This window comes from Canis lupus, chromosome 19 (assembly GCF_048164855.1).
Source record: "Canis lupus baileyi chromosome 19, mCanLup2.hap1, whole genome shotgun sequence".
NCBI classification, from domain to species: Eukaryota; Metazoa; Chordata; class Mammalia; order Carnivora; family Canidae; genus Canis; species Canis lupus.
Window position 1 is genome coordinate 23,578,365 of NC_132856.1, and position 18,719 is coordinate 23,597,083.

Genomic DNA, 18,719 nt, shown 5'->3' on the forward strand with positions numbered 1-18,719 from the left:
CTGCTATTGTTTCTTTGCTTGCTTTTACGTATTTAAGTCTGTCTATGTAAGTAAGTGGACATGGCATCCTAAAAGGATAAATATCGTAAAAACAGACTTAAAAAAAAAAAAAAAAGCAACTCTGACCAACATGTAAACCAGACAAATAAGAACTACAGCAGAGGAAACAAATGCACGATTTTCTATCAAGTCACTTCTCAGTTATTTCCCCTTTCCAACACTCCACAACTATTTCCTGCCCAGCTCTTTTCCTTCCTCCCTGCATTCCTTCATTTCCACATCTACCCTCCTGCATAAACACACTGCTCTTCCTCCATGGAGGGCCAGACCTTCAGCTAATCCGCCTTCTCTGGATGCATTCTCCCAGGAATGAACCCCACACCCCACGACCTCTCTCTCTCCTCAAAGGTTGCCCAGATATTTTCTATCGCTGTGTCAGTTATGCACTTATTCACTCCCTCCCCTAGCAAATGAGTGTGGCAGGGCACTAAATGAAGATACAATGGTAATCCAAATTGGACATCCTCTCTGCTTACTAGAACCTATAGTCTAGGGTAGGACAAAGAACTCAAATGAGCACACAAAAAGTGTAAAATGACAAGTGATTTAAATAATTAAGTACAAAGCAAAGTTAAGGTTCAGTACAAGGACCTGGGAGGATATTTAATAAAGTGCTGGGTGGGCAAGTGAAGAGGCAGAAAGGGAGGGGAAAAGAGGACAGAACTATTCCAGGGAGAAAAAGTAGCATATGCAAAGTCCTGTGCAAGTAGTAGCCTAACTCTTGAAAAAATAAACAAAGTGCCTGGTGGCTGAAGCACAAAAAAAAAAAAAAAAAAAAAAACTGCAGGGAAGCAATGTGGGAGCAGGGCGGGGAGGACAGACAAAGGCCAGGTCCTGCTGGCTCTTTGTGCCAACAGAGGGAGAGTGTCAGAAAGCTATTGCAACAATACAAGGAGATGATAGTAGCTGGGCTATGGAAATGGCAACAAACCTTTAGTGATGTGGATATATACTTAATAGTAAAAACGATCACAACAATTTTAATAACAGTCGCAGCTGTCATTTGCTGAATGCTTATTACATGCCCAGGTCCACATTGCATATTTTAAATATATTATCTTTTTTCCTCAAACCTCTACATGGTAAATACTGTGATTCCCAATTTGCAATCAAGGAAACTGAGACCCAGTGACTTAAACCACCTGGCCAGGACTCCATGCTATTGGTATGTGATACTCAGGGAATTATATGAAGTCTATCTGCCTGGCTTCCACTAACACAGCATAGTTTCTTTATCATAAAAGGAATAAAAATATCAACTACTGTAGAGTCCAGAATTGTGTTGGGATGTTTAAAATCAGTCAGGCTTTCAATCCTCCCAACAACTGTGTCATATGGACAGCAGCATTCCCACTTTGCAGATGGGGAAACTGAGGCAGAGCCAGGTCAGTTGTGGGTATATGCTGGGTACATAAAATATTCACAGGATCAGAAAGTCATAGAACAGGGAATTGGACCGTTTAAGACAATAAAATTCTGGAGGGTTTTTCCTTCTCAATTAAGATGCTGATTAAGAATGAAAACTCTGAGAGGCATCTGGGTGGCTCAGTTGGTTAAGGGTCTGACTCCTCATTTCAGCTCAGGTCATGATTTCAGGATTGAGATTGAGCCCCACTTCAGGCTCCACGTTAGGTGTGGAGTCTGCTTAAGATTCCCTCTTTCCCTCTTCCTCTGCCCCTCCCCACCTTTCTCTCTCTCCTGGTTAAAAAAGCAAAAACAAAAACAAAACCCTAAAACTCTGAGACATCACTTTATCTATGATTGGGTTACAGCCCTCTGTTAAATCTAAAATGATGCTGCTTCTGAAATCAACATTCATATTTTTATTGTAATCTCTGATCCACAGCATCAGGAGTTCCAGATTTCTATCACTACATGTGTCACCTCATCACTGACAGTTCATAACGATAAAGATAATCTTGGTTATAGATAAAAAAAACATTGAGTATTTCCACCAAAATGGGCAGAAGAAATAACTTTGACAAGTCATCTATGAGGAATCATATGATTTTCACCAAATGTACAGTGAAAGTATCAACATTTTAAAATCAAGACTGAAAACAAATGTCACTTACCACCAAACAGGAAGATTTTAGACTGACATTTCAAGAAAATAGGAAAGAGTGAAAGAGGCTTCCTGAATTCCTAATTATCCCATCATAACCTGTCCCCTTCAAAACTCTAACTCTGCAATAGGATATATTTATCTATCTCTGATTGAATCCAACAAAACAGAAAATCCCTCCTGTTTGGTCAAAAGAATCTTTTTTTTCCCCCTATAATCTGTTCACTCCCCCAAAATATTCCATGAATGACCTCTAGAAAAATAACAGACACTGTAACAAATGTTCATTTATATAACTTGCAGAATACTTACTGCTCCCCAGGCAACAAATATCTCTGTGAATACTACTGTACAAAGTGAGAACACAGGTTTAAATTAAAAAAAAAAAAAAAAAAAAAACTTAGAAAAAGAGAGTGGTATTTTATGTTTCCCTCAATCACCATAACCTTCAGCTACTGTAACAGGTGTAATCCAGTTTTCCATTCACATGTGGCATTAAATTGGTTTGATGAAAGCCAAATAATTTGAGGTATAACTTTGGACGAAAATATAGCACAAATCATTGCATATTGCTATCAAAAATAATCTGTAAACTTAGAGCAGAAGACTTTCCCTTTGCTAATGCATTTAGCTTACATAAGAGTCAGAAAAGTTACAGTAAAAACCTCCTATTCAATGGGTATGGTTTCTGCAACCTTTATCATCTAAACGTGGTCTTGGTACATCTGCTTGAACAATGTAACCCCTAGGCATCATTTGTTTGTGGCATTTGCCCAAGTATTTTGAAATGTTTAGTTTATTGCCAAGGTAACAGATGGGGACTAAGTAACAAGTCAGTCCCTCCCAGTTTTTGTTTCACAACTATCCTAAAGAGATGCTGCTTGTCAGCTTCACAGACCACAGTGAATCCAAAAGGCATTAGAGATTTTACTACCTGGAAAACTATTTCAAAAGATTTTTCACAAGCACTGAAAGAAAAATTCCTGCCAGATCAGATCTTCTTTTTCCACCAAGAAGTATAATTGCTATATTTCTCAAAGGAATAACAACTAAACCCAATCCTCAGAAATGACAACAGAAAATTAATTTTTTCCCATAACAAAATATTTTGCACAAGTTAGGATGTAAAGGACCAATGTTTTATATAAAGTACTACAGTATGAACATGAACAAAAGTGAAGAGAAATCACAGATTGCTTTAAAATGTGTACTGTATACTTAATCATTGTAAAATGTGTGAATTTAAAACATGTAAAATTGATCTAATATGTTAGCTATGCATATACATTTGAATTTTATAAATGGATTGATTTTTAAATGATATAAGAAAATTACCTTTTTTAAACCAAAGGTGATCTTTTTATCATATGAAGAGTGATTACATAATTTTCTCTATTTTTTTTAATTGAAAGTGTTCTACATCAGGCTTTCTTAAAAAGAGGCAAAAGAATAAATACTGGTTGATTACATTTACATGAAGTTCAAGAACAGGTTAAACTAAGTCACAGGTCAGATGGGGGGATTCAGACAAGTAGTTACTGGCTGACAAGGGGACCGGAGAATCTTCTACAGTGCTGGAAACAGTCTAATTCTTAATCTGGGTAGTAGCTACATGGGTATGGGGGATGGGGATAGGGCATAAATAAATCACAAACACAAAGTAGTTTAGATGACATTCCATTTCTTAAGTGCATGTAAATTGTAATGTTTTCCTATTACCTTGACAATAAAGCTATCAGAGCTAAAATGTCAACCAAACACATGACAACTAAGTCTCAATCATCCAAATTCTTATTATTTAAGGCCAAAGAAGGGACATGCACTTGGCTTATTCCCCAGCCCATAGAAACATGAGTAATCTTTATAGTCACCTATCTTTAAAAGATTTACTTATTTGAGAGCAAGAGGGAGAGCAAGAGAAAGAGAGAGTGAGAGAGAGAGCAAGCATGAGCAGGAGGGGCAGAGAGGGAGAGAGCATCTCAATTCAACTCTAGTGAGCCAAGAGCCCAAGGCTGGGCTCAATCTCATAATCCTGAGATCATGACCTAAGCCAAAACCAAGAGCCAGATGCTTACCAACTGTACCACCCAAGCACCCCTATAGTCACCTATTTTTAAAAAGCATTAAGTCAAATCAACACAAGGGCATCTGACTTTCTATAATAAACAAACAATGACTTGATCAGGGGTCACATTTCTGATTAAGGGCCTCATGCCCAGCTTTGTTCAGATAAGACAACACCACACCCTATTAATTAAGCAAATTACCCATAAATTGTCATCTGTAAAATGTAAAGCTACTTAAATCATTATACAATGCCATCTCTTTCCAGAAAAAAAATCACACATGGAAAGTAGAGAGCTCCCCAGTGATCACGCAAGTGGGGCTATTTTGCCCAAGGCTAGAAGCTGGGGAGATTTGGTAGAAAAGAGTTAAGGAGGGGTGGCACGTGACTGGCTACCTGAGTTCCACTGCCTCATCCACACTTGAAATATCTGGAGTGCCAAGGGCAGGACTACATACACCATACTAAGGGCCTGGACCCCAGTGGAATAAAATCATGCACAACTCAATTGGTATTCCCGTCTCCTTCCCATGGTTCTCTAACTTGAGCAGGCATTGCCCCAAACACAGCCAAGAAATACTCAAACTGTTTAATGAACATCGCACAGTTTACAACCAAGGACCTTGTTATATACATTTTACTTTATAGCAGTGGTTCTCAAACCAGGAGGATTTGTACCCCAGGGAACACTGGCAGTTTCTGGTGACATTTTTGGTCATTACAACTTGATATGGGGGTTGGCATGTTACCAGAATCTAGTGGGTAGAGACCAAGGATGCTGTTGAATATCCTACAGCGTACAGGAGAGCTCCCTCAAAAATGAACTATCTGGCACCAAATGACAACAATGCTAAGGTTGAGAAACTCTGTGCTGTGGCACAGATAAGCCAGCATGCAAAAATTCCAAGACGCAAATTAGAGAAGCTAAAGACTTAAGCTCATAAAACCAGATGAAATCATAAAAGAAATAAAAGCAAAATGAAAAATAATCCTGCTAACTTTTGTCTTCAAATATCACACAGGGTAAAGGCTTTTCAAATAAATATGAAAAATAAGTAGCACTGTCTGGCGGGGAAGGGAATCTGTAAATTATCTGAATCAATCAATAGGGGATTATGTGAATAAATTATGATAAAGTCATACCATGAAATACTCCAAAGCCACTAAAAATAATGGTTTTTTAGCTAAATATACTGATTTTGAGAGACATTCGTGAAACAGTGTCAGGAAAATAAAGTTATAGAACATTGTAGACACAGGAGTTTCCTTTTGTAAAAAATTAACATATATATATATGTATATGTGTGCGTATATATATATATGTATATACATATACACATACACATACATATATATATATATATATATGTTTTCATGAGCAGGGGAAGGACTATTGATACAAACCAAACTGTTAATGAGGTCTTTAGAAGGGCAGGATTGGAGATGGTGAGAAGGAAAATTAACAAGTTTTTCTTCAGATGTTATTCTTTTGCAATTAAAAATGCCTTCTCAAATCAACTGCACTTGGAGAAGGAGCGGAAGAGCGAATAAAGGAAAGAGAAGAAGAGAGGAGGAAGGAAAAGAGCTTCACTCTCTTAGCAGCTGATAGGGAAACCAGGGTCTGTTGTTCCTGTTTTTACCAGTAAGTGCTGCTGTTGACCAATTTAATAGATATAAGCAGTGGAATAAAAAGGGAGAAAGCAACTCCAAACATCTGTCCCTGCACTCACTATCAGGCCCCTTTGGCCAGCAATGTGCGGTCTGGTTCAACTGGCTTGTTGAGTCTGGTTTCTCTGACCCACTGCTCATCTTCAAAACTTCTGTCCCGCATAGTGATGGAATCAACTACGGTCCTATCTCTTCTCAAAAACAGAGACACCGACTGTGCTAGATGACAGCCTCACTTCTGGCGAGCACAGATAAGGATTCAGCCCATCAGTCTCCTTGGAGGAGCAACTCAGAGCACAAGAACTTAATTACCTAAGTCTCATTAACCAGAAAGTTCTTTGAATACCTCTGTTCTACTGTCCTCGAAACTAAGGACTCCTCTAGTGTTGGCCACTATTATTCAACACATCAAACCATATCTTTCCGGTTCGACTGCACAAATGAAATAGAACCAGCATGTACCACAGAGGCATTTCTAATAACGCCTCACACACACATACTTACACGTACACACGAATGTCAAGCAATGTGTAACCCTGAGAAATGGACAATGGACGCTTTTCCAGGATTTTGTTCCCACTTGCAATGGACACCACTACCCCTATCTTGAAAGACAACATAAGATTTAAAAGATACAAGATTAAAAAGTTGGGCCAGTTTGGACTTTTTATATTTTGCACAAGTAACCATTCTTAACTTCCCCAAGACAAGTAGGCCCTTGGGTGTCTCTGTGTTTTCTTTTACTTACAGATAAGTGCAGAAGGAATCAGAAAACACAATCTGTTTTTGCTGGTGTAAATGATTTATTACCGTACTATTAATCCAGTACTAGTAAAATGAACTAAGGGACATGCATTTATCTTTTTAAGTTATGACACTGAAAGAACTACCACGCCGTTAAGAAGAAAAACAACTTGGCAAACTCTGGAGCGGTCGCTGAGCTTTTCTTTCAACCCCAGAGCTGAATCACAGTTGAGGCTGGATTTCACAATCCCCCCAGGGTCTGTGAAGACACTGGCGCCAATCACAGCATTTCCCCTGATTAGCAAACTGGCTTCAGACCCATCAAAAACTTTCACATTTGAAATTTAACACATCTATATTTAGAACATGAGTTGTAGGGCAACATTTGCTGCAAGCAAAACAGCAAAGGAGAAAAAAAAAGTACTGAGGCTCTATTTGTTCCTAAGGAAAGACAGATCATAGCTCTAGGACATAAATACAGAATAGGCTACTTAGATATCAGGCACCCGGAGTAGTTAGTGTAGGACCAGCAGAGCATCCACGGGGTATTAGTAGGAAAGGCACCTGGAATTAAGGAGTTTAATACGTTAAAGCTACGAATAACACCACCAGCAAGTTAGTATTATATCTATGAGGACTTGGGTCTGGTATAAGAAAAGAAATTAGGGAATGAGAGAAAGGCAGTCTGAATTTCATGCCCAGTCTAGAAAGAGGTTGACAATTCCTCAGCTCCAGCCACTTAGATAGCAATGTGGATCCAGACTTTCCAGATTTTCCAGTTTTCCAAGAGAAGCTATTTTTATGTGAAAATTCCTAATTTTTTTAAATGTTAACCACTAATTCGTATTTTGTCAAAAAACAGATTTATGGCTCCATCTGAATGTGTCTGTGGGCCACACTCAGTCTGTAGGCTTGGGGTTTGCAACTTTGAGTAAAATGTTCAAGTAACTCAATCAAGTAGTTAAATTAGCAGCAGGAGAAAAATGTGATTAAAAAAAATTCCAGTTAAAAAAAAAAACACACACACACACGCAAAATTTACCATCTTTTAAGTGTACAGTTCAGTTTCCAAAGTTTTATCAACCTACACAACAGAAACAATACCCATTTTAAAAATCCCCTTTTCCAAAAAAAAAAAAAAAAATCCCCTTTTCCCCTTCCCTAAATTCATAGCAACAACTCTTCTACTTTCTGTTTCTATAAACTTGACTATTCTAGGTACCTCATATAAATGGAATCATACTGTATTTGTCTTTTAATGACTGGCTTATTTCACATACTATAATGTGCTCGAGGTTCATCTGTGTTGAAGCATGTAACAGATTTCTTTCCTTTTTAAGGCTAAATAATAGTCCATTAGACATCTGGGTTACTTCCACCTCTTGGCTATTGTAAATACTGCTATTACGAACAAAAGTATAAAAATATCTCTTTGAGACCCTGCTTTCAATTCTTTTGGATATATGCCCAGAAGTAGGGTTGCCAGATCATATGTTTGTTCTATTTTTAATTTTTTGAGGAACCACCACAAGTTTTCCATAGCACAGGCACCATCTTACAATGCCTCTAATAGTACACATTTTTCTGATTTCTCCACATCCTTGCCAATACTTGAAATTTTCTGTTATTTCAATAATAGCCATCCTAGTAAGTGTAAGCTGATATCTCATTGTGGTTTTCATTTGCACTTCTCTTATGATTTGTGATGTTGAGCACCGGTTCATATCCCTGTTGGTCATCTGTATGTCATCTTCACAGAAACGTCCTTTGCCCATTTTTAAATTGGGCTATTTGACTTTTTCCTATTGAGTTACAGGAATTCTTTATATATTCTGATATTAACTCCGTATCAGATATATGATTTGCAAGTATCATTACACAGGTTGCCTCCTCATTTTGTTGACTGTGTCCTGTGAGGCACAAAAGTTTTTTAAAGTTTGATGTAGTAGTCTCACTTATGTATCATTCCCTTTTTGTTGCCTGTACTTCTACTGTCATATCAAAGAAATCACAGCTAAGTCCAATGTCATAAAACTTCCCTTAGGAGTTTTATAGTTTGGGATCTTACGTTAGATCTTTAATCCATTTGGAGTTAATTTTTTATACAATGTAATAAAAGGTCACAACTTCATCCTTTCGAAATGAATATTCAGTTTTCCCAATATAACTGGCTGAAGAGACAGTCCTTTCCCCAGTCTGTGGTCTTTTTTAAAAAAGAAAGATTTTATTTATTTATTCATAGAGAAACACAGGGAGAGGCAGAGACATGGGCAGAGAGAAGCAGGCTCCATGCAGGGAACTTGATGTGGGACTCGATCCCAGGACCGCAGGATCACACCCTGAGCCAAAGGCAGATGCTCAACCACTGAGCTACCCAGGCGTCCCCAGTCTGTGGTCTTTGTCCATGTCAAAGATCATTTGACCATTGTAAGTGTGAGTTTATTTCTGAGCTCTTTATTCTGTTCCATTGGTCTATTTGTGTGTCTTTATGTCAGTTCTACAATGTCTTGATTACTGTGGCTTTGGAATATGCTTTGAAAGCAGGAAGTGTCATGGGGCGACTGAGTGGCTCAACCAGTTAAGTGTCTGACTCCTGATTTCGGTTCAGGTCGTGATCTCAGAGTCCTGAGATCAAGTCCAGCATCAGGCTCTGTGCTCAGCACAGTCTGCTTGGGTTTCTCTCTCCTCTCCCTCTGCTCCTCCCCTACACCATGCTGGTGGCACTATCTCTCTCTCTCCCTCCACCCCATTAGATAGATAGATAGATGATAGATAGATAGATAGATAGATAGATAGATAGATAGATAGATGATAGATAGATAGATAGATAGATAGATAGATAGATAGATAGATAGAATCTGAAATCAGGAAATGTGAGCCCTTCAGCCTTGTTCTTCTTTTTCAAAATTCTTTTAGCTATTGGGGCAGATACAAATTTTTCATGAAAACTCCTGGCTCAGGTTTTTCCAAGGCTCATGGTGGTAAAAGCTCTCCTTCAATCCTCTACCACTACTAGTCTATACAGAAGCATATAACTTCAGAAGAACTTAAAGACATAATAAAACTTTCTGGGAATTCCAAACTTAACAAAGGATGGAGCACATTGAAGTATCCTGGCTTTGCTGGTGGAAAGAACAATGGTTAAGAGCACAGGGCCCAGAGTCAAAAAGATCTGTGTTTTGGCTCTACCATTTTCTGTCCACATGACCTTGATGCATGTAATTTAATCTCAGTTGCCCCATCTGTAAAATGGAAGTAATGACAGCACCTCCTCCCTAGGGCTGCTGAGATGAACAAACAAAATAATTCAGATAAAGCACTTAGCATAGTGCTTTTCTGGTACCTAGAGCACTCAATCCACTTCTGGCTACTACCAGCATTCTTAGAATTTATGACTCTCAATATTATTCTATTTTTATCAGTGGTATAATTTTTATTGAATAAAATATAATGTCAGGTACCTATGAGACCAATATGGAAACATATCTTTTATTTATTAAAAGCAAAAGTTCGATGTCAGAAGATCAACACAAAGAAAACACAAAGTTAGGGTAACGGATACTACCTTAATGAAATCTCAGATTCATTCATCCAATAGACTTTTGGCATAGAGAACCACTGGACAGATACAGACTCATTTAATGCTTTACAAATCAATACTAAACACCAAGACTTTTCAACAACCTAGAAGGAAGAGAATCCTCAGTTTGTTCTGATATAGCCCATACTTCTAAGAACTTGAAACTAAATCCTTTAAAAGTTAAATCTCAATCTAGGTCTTTTATTCATTAACAGGGCAGTTTCACAAGTAACTGCTAACATAAGTGTGTAAGAGAAAAGTATCAGATAAATTGTGTCCTAAGTCCCAAATGTTTATATCTATATCCATTTCTGATTTTCCTACAGGATCCATAGCTCCTTTGGCAAAGCTCACTTTATCCTAGAATCCAGGAGTAGAATATAGCACCACTCTATTTTCCAGTCAGTCTAAATCCATTCTTTCATCAAAGGCATTGATTGATGAATAGGAACATGACTTGAGAATGGCCAACAAGGAAGGTTTGATTTCTTCCTTGCTATTCTGAAGGAGCTTCCAGAAATATGCCTGTCTGTCCTCTCTCATTTGCATATTCTCTCTTTCTCTGGATATGGAAGAGGGAATAAGCAGCCCCAGGAGCATTTGGTAGAGTCTTGACATTAAGTAGAACCAACAATACACTGAAGGTGACATAACCCCATCAGAGTGGATAGGATCAGAAACCAAACCCATGACAGTAACACTAGGACTCTGAGTCAAACTAACCCTGAAGTTCTTTTTTTTTTTTTTAAGATTTAATTTATTTATTTGTGAGAGCAAGAAAGAGAGAGAGAGCATATGCACGAGCAGGGTGAGGGGCAAAAGGAGAAGCAGACTCCCTGTCAAGTAGGGAGCCTGATGTGGGGCTTGATCCCAGGACTCCAGGATCATGACCTGAGCCAAGGCAGATGCCCAACTGACTGAGCAATCCAGGCATCCCATAACGCTGAAGTTCAAACCAACTCTGAAAGGACCTGGACTCTTCACCTAAATGAACCAACGAATATTCTTTAATGGGTTGGATTCAATGCCATTTACAAGTACATGAATTTTTACCTATACACTGATCAAACTCTAATTCTTAAAAAAAAAAAAAAAAAAAAAAAACTTGTAAAATAACATACATTTGTAAGAATTATGCCCCAGACATGTATTTGGGTCCCTGGCCTCAAATATCTGGACTTCAAAGGATAAGACCATACAAACAAACATACAGCTCTCACAGTCTTATGGGAAACTCATTATTAATGTTACTCAAGTGACTGTCACCATCATATCAATGCTACTCTTAAGCATCTGAAGATTTGACTCAAGGGAGCCATAAACATTTTCCAGATAGATTTCCTTTCCTCCTCTGAGTAATCTAAGGCTACTGAGCCTGTCCTACTAGTGTATACGTTCATTTTTCAACGTTAACCAAAATGAAGAAACTCTGGATATCTGATAAGACATTAAGAAGACCTTGGACATCAATAGCTTCTTTCGTCTAAGGAGCCCCAAGAGCTTCATGCTCATTTACTGTCAACATTCCCATAAAATAGATAGAAACAGGTATTCATAGCCCTGGGGCCAGCAAGATGAAGCTCTGATGAAGGTCACCAGCACTGGGCAGTTCCAGAACAAAGCCAGACTCTCAGGGAATCCTTACACTATCTTGAAAATAAATCACATTTCAAACCTGTTTTGAGGGGTCAGAATAAAATGCATCTCTTGTTTAGGATTTCAAAAAGTACACACTGGCAGATATTCTTGCTTCAACTCTTCTCCCTCTCAAAAAAAAAAGAAAGAAAGAAAGAAAAAAAAAAGGCAGGAGAATGCTATAGTCAAGTAAATCTGAGAAATGCTGGGCAAAGATACACCAGTTTGTTGATTGCCGCTCATTTCAGAACTTTTAGTATGCTGATGCACATTATGATACTTGAGAAGGTTAAGTGAGTAAACACAAATATATGTAAGAACTTAGAAAAGGCCTGACACATACATATGTGCTCAGCAGGTGTCACCAGAAGAGGCAACAGTAGATAGAATCCAGTATCTAGAATCCAGTATCTAGACTCCTACTGCCTTGGTTAGGATCCCAACTCTAATACACAAAAGCAGAATGACCTTTCTGTGGAACTGGGATTAAAATACAGTTGACCCTGGACAACATGGGTTTGGACCACGCTGGTTCACTTATATGTGAATTTTCTACAGTACAATGCTATAAATGTACTTTCTCTTATTAATGGCTTTCTAAATAATACTTTCTTTCCTCCAGCTAACGTTATTGTAAGAATTCAGTATATAATATGTATAACACACAAAACATGCATTAATCAATTATATTATTGGTAAGGCTTACATTCAACAAGAGGCTATTAGTAGTTAGGTTTTGGGGGAGTCCACAGTTACACATGGATTTTCAATTGTGCAGGGGGTGGCTGCCCCTATCCGCTGTGTCATTCAAGGGTCAACTGCAACTCATACTTTACAGGGTTGGTACATACAAAGTGCTAAAAGGGCACGCAGGAAAAATTAAGTGTTAGGTGCCATGGTCCCTTTGTTGTTGTTCCCCAAATGGATGTTAGAGTGTATAGTCCCCCAAATTTACTTAAGCATAGGATCTTTTGTTTTTCATATAAAATCCTATGGCATTAATTACCATCTGGCTGAACTTTTAACTCGTTTTTAAATATATTTACTATCCCTCCTTCTTCTCTCTGAAGGTAGAAACCACCCTGGAAGTATCCACCTGCCTACCCCCTTCTCTCTTATCCAAACCCCCTAACCTTTCACCACTTAGGACTCCTTTTTTCCATTGACCATTCAGTAAATAGACATGGTCCCAGGAAGAAGGTCATGCTCAGTTTCTCAAGGATGAACTTTTTCAAGTCCTATTCCTTCTCACTCAGAACCTGAATTCATGAAAAACAAGATGAGAGTAATCTCCAAGTCCCTGGATTACCAAGTCAAAACTGCCAAGTAAACACTGATGATGATGGGATTTAAGAGGAGATAGGGAACCCAGTAACATCGTGTACTTTTGTCAAAGAGAGCACAGTGCAGCTTTGAAAGGCATGAGTTGAGGCATCCAAAAGATCAGGGTTCAAGTCCCACCCCTGCTAGTCACATGACTTTGAGATGCTTCTCTGTAACATGGATATAAGAGATGGTACTCGGTTCCTGGGATTGTTGCTGATTTAAATGAGATCATGCGTATGAGGCACTTAGCAGAGTGCCTGACAAGTTGGAAGCATCAATAAATGCTAGGCTGGCGACTGCTATTAAATTGCCGCCACTGCTGTTGTTATTTCGGGACACAACTGCCCCAGCACGCCATGACTCACTGCTCCACTCCGCCTGCCCTGCCTCAGCCCTCATGAGGAATGTTCGAGCCCCTTGCAGGATAACCCGAATTATACTCTGCACCATGACTGTCAGCCCACTCAAGAGTTCTCTGCCAATAGAAAGCTTTCATGGAAGAGACAACAACAGGAAGATAATAGATTTGTACCATTTAAAAAAGAAAATCCAACCGCAGCACTTTGACAAACATAACAGGCTCTCACTTGTATTACCCAGCCCAAACAAAAAGCCAAACAGCTGCTAGAGCCCACAATCCAGGCCAATCTTTCCAGACTGGGATACAGGACCCTTGAGATTTACCTGAGGGGTCTCCAATGGAAAATATACATTGGATCTGACATTTCAGAAAAAAATCACCACAATAGTTTAACTTGATAACATTTAAATTATGATTGCCCTGTGCTATCAAGTCTTTTATAAAGAAAGACGTGTCTCTAAAATCATCATCTAGTTTAATACACCTTTAGGAGCATCCATTCAAATCACCTGAAAAATTCCTAACCTCTAGTAATCTAACTACTTATTTACCATGGATTAAGGTGGAAAATAGCTTGCTAGTTCAACTTCTCAACAAAGGAACTTCTCTAACATGGGGGATAAAGGGGAGGAGACTCACTTGTCTGAATACTTTTGGTTAAAAACTTCATGTTTTAAGGCAGCCCGGGGGGCTCAGTAGTTTAGTGCCGCCTTCAGCCCAGGGCCTGATCCTGGAGACCCAGAATCGAGTCCCGCATCAGGCTCCCTGCATGGAGCCTGCTTCTCCCTTGCCTGTGTCTCTGCCTCTCTCTCTCTCTCTCTCTCTCAATCTGTCTCTCATGAATAAATAAATAAAATCTTTAAAAAACAAAAAACTTCATGTTTTAAAAAATTCACTCAAAACTCTAGTTTTATGACTATTTCCTATACTTAAAAATCTTAAGATCCTTGACACTAAACACTGAGAGAATCATCACTACCTAGTTTGATAGCAGAAAATCCTTCAAAATGATTTCTCAGAGAATTCTAATCACCTTCCCTCACCCTCAAAAGCAGCTTCTATAAATGTCAGAAATGTCTGTACTAAATTCTGGGATTTATAAAAAGGAGGAATCATAAATTGCTGGAAAGCACTGATCATAACACCCATTAGCAATGAAAGCCCATGGTTCATCCTGAGAAAAGAACAAACAGCATGTTGTTCCTTCCTGGAGATCTGCTATAGAGAATAGCAGGTATTTAAAAAACAAAAACAAAAACAAAAAACAAAACAAAACAACTCTTTCCCAATGGCTCCTTTAATATAGACCACAAAAGAAAAGATGGAATTGTGATATTGCTAAGATTAACAAAAGCCTTTCATAAACAGTAAAAAACATAAACCATTAGAATAACTTTCTTAAGATTTTATTTTTTTAAGAGAGAGGGAGAGTGAGGGGAGGCACAGAGGGAGAAGCAGACCCCCTGCTGGCAGTGAGCCCAACAAGGGGTTCCATCTGAGGACCCTGAGATCATGATCTTGAGCCGATGGCAGAAGCTTAACTGACGGAGCCACCCAGGTGCCCCTAGAATAATTCTTAAAATACTTTTCTTAATATATTTGAGGGAAGGGGAAGAGGAGGAGAAGTAGGCAAGAAGAATGTAAAGCAAAAAAGAAAATTAAGTTAAACTGTCATCCTCATGCTGATACCTTTCAGACCACAGTTCTCCAATTTTTAGTATATGTGCTGCCAAAGCGAGCACAGACCATGATTCTCCCACAGTGATGTGGCAAAGAATCACAGAGGAGCTGAGCAAAATACAGTGGTCCTGAAATCCTCAAATCAGTAGGAACTGGAGTCCCAGGACCCAGGAATTCATATTTTTAGTGCATTCCCAGATGATTTTAACACAAGTGACCTTCAAACTACATTTTGTGAAACACTGCTTTTAGGCACACAGAAGAAAAAAAAAATCTATTCTGGGTAATTTAAAACATCTTTTATCAAAACCTTGCAAATAAATAAAGGATCCCATAGGCCCTGGCAAATACTTCACAGTTAGAATTGAGATGTCCCTGGTCAACATTTACCGTGCTAAAAGCAACATCTCCTGACATGGCATTTTAACAAAGGCTATACATATATACACACACATATATACACATACATATGTATCTATGTGTATATGTATATACTTGACTAAATCAACTGTAGTCAAATATAAGCACCTTATCTTTCTTTTCTACCTGCTCAACATAGACTGTCAAAAATAATCAGAACTTTTAGAAAGATGACTCTATCATATTGTTTGCAACTTAATACGGTACAGATGGGCAGGTGAGACAAGAAGCATCCAAGCAAAACATAATTTCTGGTATCTAAACTTCCCCATAATCCGTCAGAGGATACCCAGGTCTCTGCTTCCAAACCAGCATTGTTCTCACACCTGGAAAAGAGCCTTTTTATATGTATAAATTTAACTGACAATCACTCTGATAGAAAGAATTCTAGCTGCTACCTAGAGCATAAAGGTATTTATCAAGAGAATGGTCTTCCCCTCTCACCACAGAGCACATTATACTGAAAGCAGTATAAGTTAGATGAGACTAATTTTCCTTATCACTGGTAGGAAATTCTCTGGTGATGTGTAGGGCTCTATTCTCATCTGTGTCAAGGAAATGAGTTAATTTTTATGTTCTCTTAAGGATCTGTGAAACACACAGCTCAAACATAATCCCACTCACCATTTACCATTCGTAATTTCAATTAATTTAGATTGCATATTCCTAGATTTACTTAAGTAGATAACAATAAAACCAAGGGAAGGCCTGGCGGTTGCTTTAGAAAGAGGTAAAAATCCTGAGAGAAATCAACATAGGTGGAAAATATTTAATAAAGGATTTATCTAGAAAAAAGAAAAGGTCCCTGAAAGAACAGGCCTAGAATGAATGGTGAAGTGTCCTATGTAAGCATTCCTCTAAAAGTACAGTACACACCCTACGTAATGGTGCTTGGGTTTGGAAATCAGAACTGGGATCAAATCACAGCTTGTCATTTAATTAGCTATGTGACTATGGGCGAGTCACACAACCACACTTAACCTCGGTGCCCTCATCTGTTAAATAGAAGAATAACAGTAACTATCTAATAGAGTTGTTGTGAAGATAAATTAGATAATGCATGCAGAGTTCTTAGCATATAATAAACATTCAATAAATGTTAGCTTATTATTATTCTATTATGAGGGTCAGGTGTGTGGGTGTGAGGGTAATTTGACCTTGGCACCCACTGATTGACAGGGAAGATTAAAAACAAAAAACAAAAAACAAAAAAACAACAGAAGAGCTTATGATGCTACAAATCAGGGACCCAAACAAGTAAATGAGAGTGGCTCATGTATTATAAAAACTCAGCTGCACAATCACCTCTTCTTTAAATGGCCAGAGGAGACTCTGAGTCTTACAGGGCACGGCTGCTTTGGTTGTGCAAGGCACAATGCCAGGGGCTGCCATTCCCAGACCATCGTCAGAACATGCTCCAACTACGGGTTGAATTATGTGCCCCCAAAATACAAATGATGAAGTCTCAACCACAAATACCCTTAGAATGTGACCTGATCTGAAACCTGGATTGTTACAGATATAATCTGTTAAGACAAAGTCACATTGGAATAGAGTGAGCCCCAATTGAATATGACTGATGTCATAAAATGGGAAAATCTGGACACACACACACATTCAAAGAGAAGCCATGTGAACACTTGGAGTTATGTTACCATAGGCTAAGAACCACCAGAAGACAGGAAAGAGACCTACAACTTATCTCTCCCTAGCACTTACAGAGGGGCCATGGCCCTGTAGATACCTTGATCTTGGACTTGCAATGTCCAGCACCAGGAGACAAGAAATGCAATGTGGCAGCCCTAGAGTCCACCGATGACCTTCCAGAGATGCTGACCCCCAAATCCCTAACATAATGAACTGGGCTAGTGTCTGTTCCAAGTGAACTTACATGCTCATAGATGAGACTGGCAATCCATTCTGTATGCTTCAGAAACAGAGCTCAGTAAAAAGCGAGAAAGGACATGCAGGAAACAACCTGTCAAACACTCAACATGTACTGTCGCTGCTACACTGGTGTCACTGGAATTCAGTGAGACTAACTGGCAGGAAGCTCAGTCTAATGCCTGCCAAGACCAGTTGCTATGGCCAGAAGGTATACTGTCTGTTTGGGAGAGAGAACTGTTCAAACATAAAGCTTCTACCTTTTCTAATTTGTCTAAGCAATGCTTCTAAAACTTTCTAGGGTGTCACAGTCAACTGAGAATTTGATTAGAGCCAATAATCCTTATTGGAAAAATGCAATTTACCCCAACATTTGCACACAGCTTCAAGAGTCTGAGCAGGGCCGGCCTGAGGAGCAGTTACTTGGGTAATTGCATAGGGCTGGTTTGGGCTACACAGCCTGCTGTTATTGTCCTCAAATTCTTAATTTTTAAATAATAGATCACACATTTCCATTTTGCACTGAGCCCCACAAATTATGTAGCTGGTTCTAGATTTTAGGAATACAAAAGAACTGGGAGAATGGACCTTTTAGCTGTACCTATTCGGGGCCAGGAAAGATTTACAACTCTTATTCAACAAATTTTATTTGAGGGCTCCTTTTCTGAAGGAATACATGGTTAGGGATGCGACATAAACAAGCTGGCCACATATGTGAAATACACACCCTCACCAAAACCAGAGTAGATCCATCTTATCACTTATTATTGGTAGTTTTTTAAAGGACCAGAACCCAAATGACTACAAATGATTTATGTGTCCAAAGAAAGTCACCATGTTAAAAGCCAAGTGTGTTCAGCATCACAATTACCATAAAAACATTTAAAATTACATTTTCTCTAAAAACTTTAGAGGAACATGAGCTAGTAGGCAGGAGAACCTGCCCCATCTTGCCAGCTTATCTTAATAAACAATGTCACCACCATGTGGACATCTTGACTTCAGTTGTAGATAGCATCCAACGATGGCTTTAGGTCGTTTCCAAAGATGGCCATCAGTCAACATAAGCAGACTGCCCAGTATTCATACCCTTGTGTAGTTCCCTCCCACAGTGATTCTGGGCTGGCCTCTGACATGGGGACACGGCAAAGATGATGCTTTGACAATTCTGGATCTAAAGGAAGCTGGTAGCTTCCACTTACTTTCTCCTGGAACATTCACTGTGGAGAGG

At 38.8% G+C, this 18,719-nt stretch overlaps 1 protein-coding gene across 13 annotated transcripts in view; it reads right to left on the reverse strand.

The window, feature by feature from the left end:
• The window catches only part of MITF (melanocyte inducing transcription factor), a 218,486-nt gene that overhangs the window by 160,432 nt on the left and 39,335 nt on the right, over positions 1–18,719 (reverse strand). For 2 of the 13 annotated variants that reach the window (XM_072785417.1, XM_072785414.1), the window contains exon 1: positions 17,496–17,638. The exons of 10 other annotated variants lie outside the window; for them this stretch is intronic. In XM_072785417.1, coding sequence (XP_072641518.1) covers positions 17,496–17,503 — 8 coding nt within the window. In that variant the 5' untranslated portion in view covers positions 17,504–17,638. Of the gene's footprint in view, positions 1–17,495; positions 17,639–18,719 lie in introns of those variants that run through there. One more of the 13 variants, XM_072785425.1, reaches the window with a different exon arrangement.